This window comes from Danio aesculapii, chromosome 13, assembly GCF_903798145.1.
Source record: "Danio aesculapii chromosome 13, fDanAes4.1, whole genome shotgun sequence".
NCBI classification, from domain to species: domain Eukaryota; kingdom Metazoa; phylum Chordata; class Actinopteri; order Cypriniformes; family Danionidae; genus Danio; species Danio aesculapii.
In genome coordinates, this window is record NC_079447.1 from 6,258,631 (window position 1) to 6,271,315 (window position 12,685).

The following is a 12,685-nucleotide window of genomic DNA, read 5'->3' on the forward strand; positions in this document are numbered from 1 at the left end:
AAATCAAACCTGCTCTCAGCCTTTGTGCTGACATTTAACCCTTTATAGGGCACTCATTGAAAAAAAACCCTGGAGAGTTACAAGACTCTTCAACTTTTAACAACTTAAAATAATTATATTGTAATCAATGTTGATGAAGTTACCACACAGTATATGGTTCAGAGTCGATATTAAAATGTCATCCTCAAGCCAGTGTTTTCTACAGGTTTACCCTCTGTCTGTTTCTTATATCTTGTGATCTGGTCTGATTTAATGTATATGTCATCCCAGGTGTTTTAGAAGAAATCAAAGGTCGTCTAAAGCCCCTCTCTACCATACTTCAGAGGACAGTGGCTATAGCTGCAGGAAAAACCCAGTCATTTTTGTCAGGTGCGCTTTGGCTGCTTTTGGCCAGACATTAACCAGACGCCCTTTCCATCAGCCAGGGGTCATCTTATATCAGCCAGATTTCACATTTTTCTTCTTCTTTTTTTGTTAGTGTTTCATATCTGAAATTGTTTGTAACTACTGTCCTTATTCTACCAAAACCCATTTCATACCATTTTGCCATACAAATTTAAATCTTCTGTGAAGGCTGTATGTAAAGTCAAGCAATTATGACGCTGAAGCACAAAAAACAGTTTTATGTAATGTAATATGTATTTATATAGCACATTTATCACGTATGCCTATACTCCCAAAGCACTTCACAGTCATGAGGGGGGTCTCTCCACACCACCACTAGTGTGCAGCATCCACTTGGATGATGCGACTGCAGCCACAGGACAATGGCGCCAGTGCGCTCACCACACACCAGCTGTTGGTGGAATGGAGAGACAGTGATAGTGCCAATTTAGTGGATGGGATTGATTGGAAGGCCATGATCGGTGAGGGCCGATGGAGGGAATTTGGCCAGGACACTGGGGAAACACCCCTAGTCTTTATGAAAAGTGCCATGGGATTTTAAATGACCACAGAGATTCATGACCTCGGTTTAATGTGTCCTCCGAAGGACGCACACTGACAGTATAGTGTCCCCTTCACTATTCACCTTATTCTCTGTGTACGAGCGGGCGCAGCCATTTGAATCTTTTTGGCTCGAAACTTCCAGTCTCATTCACGTCCATTCATTTTTAGAGGTTAAAAACAGCTCGTAATGCTGCTTAACGTTGCAAACTGATCTTTTCTTATTATATTAGTCTACTTATTATGTATAGTCGTCCAAACACTTGTTTGTAGAGCGAGTAGTTTGATCATTTTCTGCCGTTTATTATTCCTAGTCATTTCTCCCATTGGCAACTGAATCGGAAGTCCTAAAACAATCGCAAAAACGAGCGCACTTCCGCATTGTAGAATAAGGTCAATACTGGGGCATGAGGATTCACACAGACCACAGATTGAGCGCCTCCTGCTGGCCAACACTAACACCACTTCCAACAGCAACCTAGTTTTCCCATGTGGTCTCCCATCCAGATACTCACCAGACTCAGCCCTGATTGGCTTCAGTGAGTAACCGGTCTTTGGCTGAAGGGTGATATGGCTGTGGTGACAAGTTATGTTGCACATGTATATTTTTCGGCTAATGATTTATTTTTCGTTTATGCTAAAAATCATTATAATATTAAGTAAAGATCAAGTTCCGTGAAAATATTTTGTAAATTTCCTACCGTAAAATACAGTTAAAGTCAGAACTATTAGCCCCCTTTTATTTATTTTATTTTATTTTTTTTTCTTTAAATATTTCCCAAATGATGCTTAACAGAGCAAAGAATTTTTCACAGTATGTCTGATAATATTTTTTCCTCTGGAGAAAGTCTTATTTGTTTCATTTCAGCTAGAATAAAATCAGTTTATAATTTTTTAAAAGCCATTTTAAGGTCAATATTATTAGCCCCTTTAAGCTATATTAGTTTTCAATAGTCTACAGAACAAACCATCATTATACAATAACTTGCCTAATTACCCTAACCTGCCTAGTTCACCTAATTAACCTAGTTAAGCCTTTAAATGTCACTTTAAGCTGTATAGAAGTGTCTTGAAAAATATCTAGTCAAATATTATTTACTGTCATCATGACATCAAGATAAAATAAATGAGTTATTAAAACTATTATGTTTAGAAATGTGTTGAGACATTGGGGAAAAATAAACAGGGGGCTAATAATTCTGACGGTATATGTAAAACTGATGTGCATTGCGAAGAACTTAGTTTGAAAAAAATTTTAATAATTTTTTTTATTATTATTATTATATATATATTTTTGTTGAACCCTCAGATTCCACATATTCAAATAGCCGTATCTCAAATATTGTAATATCCTTACAAAGTATACGTTACTGGAAATGGTATTTATTCAAATTTCAGATGATGCATGAAATCTCTTCTACATTGTGAGTTCAGTAAATACTTACAGCAGATGGCACCAGCGGTATTGTGAAGATTGTCATCCTGAATATATACAGTTGAAGTCAGAATTATGAGCCCTTCTGAATTATTAGCCCTCCTGTATATTTTTTCCTAAATTTCTGTTTAATGGAGAGAAGATTTTTTCAACACACTTCTAATCATAATAGTTTTAATAACTCATTTGTAATAACTGATTTATTTTATCTTTGCCATGATGACAGTACATAATATTTGACTAGATATTTTCAAGATGCTAGTATTCAGCTTAAAGACATTTAAAAGCTTAACTAGGTTAATTAGGCAAGTTAGGGTAATTAGGCAAGTCATTGTATAATGATGGTTTGTTCTGTAGATAATATTAAAAAATACTACTTAAGAGGGCTAATAATATTGACCTTAAAATGGTTTAAAAAGTAATATACTGCTTTTATTCTAGCCAAAATAATACAAATAAGACTTTCTCCAGAAGAAAAAATATTATAGGAAATACTGTGAAAAATTCCTGAATCTGTTAAACATCATTTGTGAAATGTTTAAAAAAGAAAAACGAATTCACAGGAGGGCGAATAATTCTGACTTTAACTCTATGTTGATTCTTTAGGAGAGCCTATGGACTCTGTGCATGAAGAAGGCGTTCGGCCTCCTCCTCAAGTCTCTCTGAATATAGACCACAGTGAAGTACAGGACGTCACCACCAGCCCAGACACAGACACCACCAACTCAACATCACCAACAACGCCCAGAGAAGACACAGCGCCCGCATCTGCTGAGAAAACATCAATTATGCCCAAACCAGGTCAGTGTCATAGAATGTGCATCTTTAACTATATTCCACTTTGCTCATGAACGAAGTGCAAACAGCACGGTGCCAGTCATTTGCAAGGGAATCTACAATTATAATGTATTGCTGTTATGTGCAACCTGTGTGGACATCATAATAGAACTAAAACAAAGTGTTCACCTCAAAATTCTGTCCTCATTTACTCATCCTCCACCTGTTCCAGACCTGTTTAAGTTCCTTTTTTATGTTAAAAACAGAAGAAGATATCTTGAAGAATGTTGAAACCATTGACTTATTTTTCTGACTATAAATATCAAAGCCTACCACCTTGCAGCATTTATTAAAATAACTTTTTTTGATCCACTTTAAGGTCAGTAAATGGAGATAAAATTATGTGTATCTTTAACTACATTCCAGTTTTTGCAACCAAGTCTCATGAATTAAGTACAAACTGCATTTGGACAGTAATTTTTGGAAGTGAATCTACAACAGGCATGGGCAAACTTGATCCTCGAGGGCCGGTGTCTCTGCAGAGTTTTGCTCCAACACAAATCAAACACACCTGAACACCCTAATTAGTGTCTTCAAGATCACTAGAAAGCTACAAGCAGGTGTGTTTGATTAGGGTTGGAGCAAAACTATGCAGGACACCGGCCCTCCAGGATCGAGTTTGCCCATCCCTGATCTACAATTATAATGTATTGCTGTTATGTGCAAACAGCGTGGACATCATAATAGAACAAAAGAAAAAGTGTTCACCTCAAAATTCTGTCCTCGTTTACTTCTACTCATCTTTTTGGAGCCACTTTAGGGTTAGTAAATGGAGATAAAATTGTTATAAGGTGAACTGTCCTTTTAAGACTTCAAACTCAAGATATCTGAAACCGTTCTTGTGGTTGTGATGTTGGCCATAATGAAAACATTGTCTGAATCAAAATACAGTGGTTTTTAACATTTTTACCCTTTAATAGATCTGTGTGTCCACAACAATGGATTGAAGTCTGTGATTTATAGATATAAGGCTTTTTAAGGACTTAATTTCATCCCAGTTTTTAAAAAATAAACTAGTTCAACATATGGCCAGATGCATCGTTACAAGATTTTATTAATGACTTTTCTAAGTAAAAAAAAATAAAAATCACATTCCCATTTTATATTAAGTGGCCTTAACTACTATACTATGTACTTCTATTTAAATTAAAAACTTTGTACAATACACTTACATGTACTGTACATACATATTTTGACCTTCTGCTTGTATTTAAATGATCTGCATGTAATCTAATTCATTTCTATAATTACATTTATAATTACACTATTGATTTATTGGATCATCCCTCTCACCTTAACCCACCTTAAACTCCCCCATACCACCAAAATTGACGTGAAATTTAATAAAAACGTAAGTAGATTGGCCACTTAATATACAGTGGGACCAAAATGACACGTCATATCCACGTCACAACCAAGCGGCAACCTCCCGCTCTCTCTCGGGAAGCCAATACGGAAGTAACTGAAACTGCAATTCATCAAAATTCCGCTAGTGCTGGCTCCATAATAGAGCAAGTTGCAATTGAGCCCACTGCTAGAATGGCCAACTTTACAGCAGAAAAAAAGGTGTTTACAGCCTGGTACAAAGAACGATTTTGGTTCATATAGCTATTATTACCCTCCATGACAACTGTGAGGGGGGTGAATTTTTTTATAACTCATCCATTTCCTTTATTTTAGGTTATATTAAGTTTGCATAATTAAGGGCGTGGCCACTTGAGTGACAGCTAGATCTCGCTGGTCGCCGTCACTTCACCTCAGCTGAATCCGGCAGATTAGCCACTGATCTCGGCATATTCGTCGTATTTTTGTTCTGTTTTATGTGGCTTTACACAGTCAGCCGCCTTTTGGACTTATTTCTTACAATTATCAGATGATATGGGATGCTGTGTGCACTTAATTGTGCTCACAAACCATTCACGTGGCCTCGTTTCCCATGTGAGTAAAGTTATATACTTATATACCATCTCTATAAATGTATTTGTTTTATTTAAGAACATTTATCATTAATATTTTTCTTTAGACGTGTAAAGCACTCCAGAATGTGACAGATTGATTAGCTGTAGGCTCTAGAACAGTCATCTGAAGCGTTGTCATACAGTGTTATGCCTGGAGTTCATCAATAGTCTTGCATTTACTAACACACACTATATCTGAAGTGTTTGGAAGTAATTCGCGTTGTCCTACTGTAGAAAAACGTCATGAGAACAATGCTTAGTGGCTCACTGTATTACTACAGTGTTTTTAAAAGTCTAAACACTTTATTGATATAGTGTACAGCCAAGCACATGTGGTCAGAACACAAACGAGTCGCAGGTAATAAAGTATCAAGTGTTTCTGCTAAAGTAAAGTCTGTCTGCTAGGTTTAAGCAAAGTGCCAGCAGGTGTCTGTAGCTCCGCCCACTCTCCGCCTCTTTGCCCTTGTTTGGTGTCCCGCCGTGGGTGCGATGACGCGCGAACAAAATGGCGACGGTTGGCCTCGCCTACTTGTAGCTTCTTTTGCAGTGTTCAGAAACCTATGGGTGACGTCACGGATGCTCCGTCCATATATTTTACAGTCTATGGTCACAACCCTAATTTATCAGAGAAGATAAACAGTTTTTGAGTGTGTTAACTGCAAGTTATTTTAAGCGTTTCAGCTCATGTCTTATTTGATTCTAAGTCATATTATGGCTTGTGTTTAGGTTTACTATGGCCCAGAAGTGGGCAGTTGCTCCCCTGATTGAGATCTTCTGCATTAAGGGAACCTAAAGTCATCTAGGTTGAGAGTTAGGACCAGTTCTAAATAAGAACCACTAGTCAGTTTTCTAATCGGGCTTAGCTTATATTTAAATGTATAATTTGGTACAATGCACCTATTATTTACATACTGTACTCATTTTGACCTTCTGCTTGTATTTAAATGATCTGCATGTAATCTAATTAACTTCTGTAATTACATTTATAATTACACTATTGATTTATTGGATCATCTCTTACACCTTAAACCACCTTAAACTCACCCACGCCACCAAAATCGATGTGCAATATAATAAAAATCATACAGTAAGCAGATTGTACTTATTTCAACTGCCTAGTTATGGCCACTTAATATACAGTGGGACCAAAATCACACATCATATCCAGTTAAATAATGCTGTAAACACTAATTTGTCAAAAGACGAACAGATTTGGAGTAGGTAAATTGTGAGTTATGTCTCATGTCTTATTTGGTTCTAAGTCATATTTATTCTTAATCTTAATGTTGAATGTGGCCCAGAAGTGGGCAATTGCTCCACTGATTGAGATCTACTGCATTAAGGGAACCTATTGTTATTAAAGTCGTCTTGGTTGAGAATAAGGACCAGTTCTAAACAAGAACCAGTTGTCAGATTTCTAACCAGGCCTAAAAAACTAGTAGATATTCCTCTGAGCAACACTAGAGGGCAGCGTATGCTCACAAATAATGTATATTTTTTCAATCCAGTCAAATGATGTGCAAGAAAATCCCTGTATATGTCATTCTCCATGTTAAACTCAACTCCGCTGTGTAGTGAAGTCAAATGTCAATAGAAAATGTGTAATGGCTTAATCAGAAGTATCTACTGTAAAACAACACCTTGCTTTCCTTTTAAAATTCCCTGAGCCAATATACAAGTGTAAATTCCCTGTAGGCCTGAGGCACATGGACCATACGTCTCTGAATATGAATTATAGACAAATTAAAAGTCGCATACATCTACAGACCCCTGGAAATCGCACCCCCGCAGAACAGTCCGGAAATGGGAAGGATTTATAGAGGCTCCCAAAAGGAGGAGAAAACTCTCGCTCTCTCCATCTCCAAACGGAAACCACCTGGTGACAAATTTATCGCAGCTTGCTTTATGACCGTCTTTACGTGTGAGTTATGTCTGTTGTTAGCGTTGACGCGGACTCGGCTAAATGACGGATTCCTCACAGAAGGTTAACACTCAGGTTATAAACAACCGAATCTGCAAATGGTTTCTCTGGATATTTGAGCTGAATGTAATGGAGCGAGTACATGTGGACAGGCTTAGACCTTCACTCATAATTCAAGTTAATGAGAAATAAAGAACAATTAAAACTAGACCTTTTTTATTCTGACCCAGCTAAAAATGTCTGACTTTTTTATGTAGGGCAGCACTAAGCGGTTGCTAAGTTCTTGTTCGTGAATATATAGTATGTTGCTAGGGCGTTGTTCTATGTGATCGAGTGGTTGGTGAGGTGTTCAGAAGGTTTTTTATGATGTTTCTAATCTTGTGCTAATTTCTGGGTCTTGTCAGCATTTGGTAAGAGTGGTAATTAGAATAATATCAACAACTTTTTTTAAGGTTGCTACACTGTAAAAATCAATTAGTTGACTTTACATAAAATGAGTAACTCCATTGCTTTAAAAGCGATTAGTTGACTTTGCCTATTAAAGTAAGTGATCCTGTTGCTTTTAAAGTGATTCGTTTTCTGAATAAAGTGAGTAAATCCATTGCTTTTAAAGCAATTAGTTGACTTTGAGTAAACATGATGCTTTTAAAATGATTATTTGACTTTAAAATGTGAGTAAATCCATAGCTTTTAAAGCGATTAGTTGACTATTTTAAAAAGTGAGTAAATCCATAGCTTTTAAAGCGATTAGTTGACTATTTTAAAAAGTGAGTAAATCCATTGCTTTTAAAGCGATTAGTTGACTATTTTAAAAAGTGAGTAAATCCATTGCTTTTAAAGCGATTAGTTGACTATTTTAAAAAGTGAGTAAATCCATTGCTTTTAAAGCGATTAGTTGACTATTTTAAAAAGTGAGTAAATCCATTGCTTTTAAAGCGATTAGTTGACTTTGCTTAAAGTGAGCAATTTTGTTACATTTAAAGTGATAAGTTTACTTAAAGTGAGTAAACCAGTAGCTTTAAAAGCAATGGATTTACTCACTTTAAAAGCAATGGGTTTACTCACTTAAACTTTAGTTAACTTTAGTCAACTTTAGTTGACTTCACTCAAAGCGAATAGTTGACTACTTTAAAATGCAAGTAACTCTTTTGCTTTTAAAATGCTTAGTTGACTGAAAAAGTTAGTAAATCCACTGCTTTTAAAGCGATTAGTTGACTTAACTTAGTGAGTACACACATTGCTTTTAAAAGTAGTTAGTTGACTGAAAAAAGTGAGTAAATCCATTTTTTAAATCTGTAAGTTGACTTTGCCTAAAGTAGTTAAACTCATTTCTTTTAAAGCTTTTAGTTTACTACTTTTAAAACGGGAGTAAATCTATTGCTTTTGAAGTGATTAGTTGACTTTACCTAAAAAAGTAACCCTGTTGCTTTTAAAATCATTAGTTTACTGAATAAAGTAAGTAAATCAATTGCTTTAAAAGTGATTGGTTGGCTTTACTTATAGTGGTTAAATCTAAAGCGATTAGTTGACTACTTTAACATGCGAGTAAATCCATTGCATTTAAAGTGATTAGTTGACTTTGCTTAAAGTTAGTAATTTTGTTGCATTTAAAGTGATAAGTTTACTCAAAGTAAACTTAAAAGCAATGGAATTACCCACTTTTTTTAAGTCAACTTTAGTTGACTTTAAAAGCAAGGGGTTTACTCCATTTGAGTGAAGCGAATAGTTGACTTCTTTAAAATGCAAGTAACTCTATTGCTTTTAAAATGCTTAGTTGACTGAAAAAGTGAGTAAATCCACTGGTTTTAAAGCGATTATTTTACTTTACCTAAAAAAGTGGGTAAACCAGTTGCTTTAAAAGCAATGGATTTTCTCATTTTTCAGACAACTAATTGCTTTTAAAAGCGATTAGTTGACTACTTTAAAATGTGAGTAAACCTTCTGCTTTTAAAGCGATTAGTTGGCTTTACTTAAAGTGAGGAAACCCGATTAGTCGACTGAAAAAAGTGAGTAAATCCATTGCCAGAGATTAGTTTACTACTTTAAATTCCGAGTTAACCCAATCAAGTTTAGTCAACTTAACTTCCAATTTACAACATGTTTACTTACTGCTTAAAAAGTAAAATAAACTTGTCGATTTTAAGGCAAACTAGTTTACTTGCTTAAAAAATAAGAGTAAAGTACCAGCTTTTTAAAGCATATGCTGAGTACTTTAGATACTTTCCAGAGCATACATTTCACCTGTTGATTCAAGATATAATGCAAACAGGAATATAATGAAGTAAAGTTACAAAATTTAAAATGAGTGTTGAAGTGTGAAGTTTATTTCTGTGATGTAAAGCCAGATTTTTGGCATCATTACTCCAGCCTTCAGTGTCCCAGAATTTATTTAAAATCATTATAGTTTGCAAGAGACATTTATTATTAGTATTACCACTGTTGAACATGGTTGTGCTACTATCAAAGCATTCATTTCTTTTGAACAACAACAAAAAAAAAACATATACAGACTGAACCAGTGAGAAGTGTGTGCACAGAAATAAAGGGGCCGAAAAACTATCCCTAAATGCTTCATGTAATCTTTTTAGGAAAAAAAGAGCTTTGAATCTGACAAGGACAAGGAATGTGTATTATGAAAGCTTGTTTTCATGCTGAATGAATCTTGTGTGTTGACTCTGCCTGCCAGTAAAGGCCGGTCCAGGTAGTAAAAGTGTTTCTGTTCTCCACGCCCCACTCTTCTTCTTTCCATATGTTTTCCTCTCATAAAGGAGTGTGCCAGCTCTAATTCACCGAGCCCTGAGTCATCCCAAACAGCAAAAATATACCTTACGCTGTCCCCTCAGGGAATGTGTGTGTGTGTGTGTGTGTGTCTGCATCTGAATGAATGTGCTGCGTGTACATGAGCGCGCATAACTGTATATGTGTGTCCATGAGTCCTCAAGGAAAGGCAGTTCTGGACTTTTTACGAACTGTTAACTGCTAGAGAGGGAAAATGTGTCTTCCGCAGGAACGGATCTGTCACAGTTTATCTCTCCCTTGCACACAGCGGCTCGCTCACAACAGCATGCGTTTATTGCAAAAGGTCTGTTTGACCCCAGTGCAATCTGGTCAGTGATATTCAGTGTTTATAGTTCAGCATTTGACCGCAAATAAAAGCAATCAAATGCTTTTTCACACTTCGATTTAATAGTAAGTTTGTTTAAATATAATAATAATAATAATAATAATAACAATAATAATATAAATGTTTTATATATTTTCTATTGTCATTCTAAATATTTGTATTAATTTTATTATTTTCAATTATTATTAGTTTTTTCAACTAATTTTAATTAAATAAATGAAATTCCCCCGTTTCCGCAAACAAGGTTTAAGGCTAGTCAGGATTAAATTGCATGTTTGAGCTGTCTCAACTCAAAATAACTTGCGGTGAGATGTCTTAAAGTACGTCAGTGTCATTTTTTTTCCATGTGCACCAGTAATATATTTCTAAGGTCGTTTTTATAAATGTGTCTTAAATAGCCTGATTTAACTAAGGCCGAGTCCTGGCTTAATCTAAGCCCTGTTTGTGAAATCGGGGCTTAATGCCCTAGCCTGAAAAAGCTCCCAGAGTAGAATTTTTAGGTTCCTTAAAACCTTTTATCATAATTATTTACTCACTGTCCTGTTTTTTAAATGATTGAACATTTCTTTATTTTATGGAGAAGGAACATTCATTCATTCATTTTCCTTTGGCTTAGTCCTTTATTTATAAGGGGTTGCTACAGTGCAATGAACCGCCAACTATTCCAGCATAGGTTTTACACAGTGGATGCCCTTCCAGACGCAACCCAGTACTGGGAAACACCCATTCACTCTCATTTACACACTCATACACTATGGTCAATTTTGTTTACCCAGTTCACCTATAGCGCATGTGTTTGGACTGGGGGAAACCGGAGCACCTGGAGGAAACCCACACCAACACAGGGAGAACATGCAAACTCCACACAGAAACGCCAACTGACCCAGTTGGGACTCGAACCAGCGACCTTCTTGCTGTGAGGTGACATTGCTAACCACTAAGCCACCCTGCCGCCTCAGAAAATTTTGAAAAGTTGCTTTTTTTTCCTTGTACAAAGTCATTTTCCCAGTCTTTAAATTTTTTTTTTTGACAATTTCAATATGGAATTTATTTTGCAATTCTGAGATTTATATCTTTAAAATAGATTTTTTTAAATCTCTCAATTCAGAGAGACCAACTCTGCATTATAACAATGGTGAATTAACCATTTTAATTATGAATCGGAATTGCTAACAGTGACATTATTTTTTGTATTATTTTCATGCAATCCTGAATTTAATCTCAGAATTTCTGAAATTGCAATTCTGTCCAAAATGTTGCACTTCAATTCAAGTTAATAACTTCAAACTGCAGATACAAATAATATTACTGGATAAGAAGCTGCAATTGATATATTTAATCCTGTAATTGGAAACCATCGGGCCACAGAAAGCTTATGTCGTGATATTTTAAAGTAAGTTAAATTGCATTTGCATCATTAACCTAACACCATGTTGCAACCAAGCAGAAAGTGATAAAGTCAATAAAATCTCCTCCATGTTGATCCTAACCAGCTGAGCAGTTTCCACCTCCGAGTTTACTTCCTCAAGTTTAAGCTAAATTGCTTTTATACCAATTGCAAATTGCACATGCAACCCATGTTAGCCATCAAATCTGAGCTTTATTTTGTATTTTCTATTGGATCTATTGAAGTCAGGTGATTGGCTGGGCCATTCCACAGCTTGATTTTCTTTCTCTGAAAGCATTTGAAAGTTTTCTTGGCTGTGTTTTGGATCATTGTCTTGCTGAAATGTCCACCCTGGTTTCATCTTCATCCTCCTGCTAATGTAGATGTTGGACTGAAGCAGCTGATATTCATTTACACTGATGAAGGGCAGAGGGTTGCTGAAGAACTATTGAGAGATTTCAGCTGCTGTCTGGGCTTTCACTGCCTTTCTACACCTCCCTTTCTTCATGTGTTCAATACTTTTTTCCCTCTGTCATTTCATTTTGTTTCACATAACCTAATTTGTAAACTAGTTAGTTTTGTTTTCATGCACATTTGGATTTCTTTGGTTGTTACCAACAACTAGTGAAAATTTCAAGTCAACAGCACCTTTAGAAATACGTTTTCTGAGAGAAATGGTGACGTGTTCGATACTTATTTCCCCCACTGTCTATTTACTCCAGAAATGGATTCAAATATATATATATTTTAAAAGGGCATGTGCTTATTTATACTGAGCACTGTATAACAATCTACAAGATGCCATCTCCGACACACTTTAGCGTGTTTTGGGAGTAACAGAACGCAGGTTTTCTTCCTCCTGGATTCAGCCCAGCAGCTCTTGCTCTCTCGCTTGTGTTTACTCTGGTTTGGACGAAAGCCATTCAACATCTCTATCATCCTCGTGCCGTATTTACAACCCTTGCCGGAAACATTCCCTCCTCCAAGTCAACTAGAGGTATTAACAGGAAAAGAGGAAAAGAGGGAAAGGATGAATGTTAAGAAAGAGCTAATTGTCTCAATGACTCTGGCTTTTTGT

The 12,685-nt window shown here is 36.0% G+C and overlaps 1 protein-coding gene across 1 annotated transcript in view; it reads left to right on the forward strand.

The window, feature by feature from the left end:
- Positions 1-12,685, forward strand: part of LOC130240010 (arginyl-tRNA--protein transferase 1) — a 125,991-nt gene that overhangs the window by 25,555 nt on the left and 87,751 nt on the right. The window contains exons 5-6 of the mRNA XM_056471426.1: positions 271-369; positions 2,987-3,181. Coding sequence (XP_056327401.1) covers positions 271-369; positions 2,987-3,181 — 294 coding nt within the window. The remainder of the gene's footprint in view (positions 1-270; positions 370-2,986; positions 3,182-12,685) is intronic.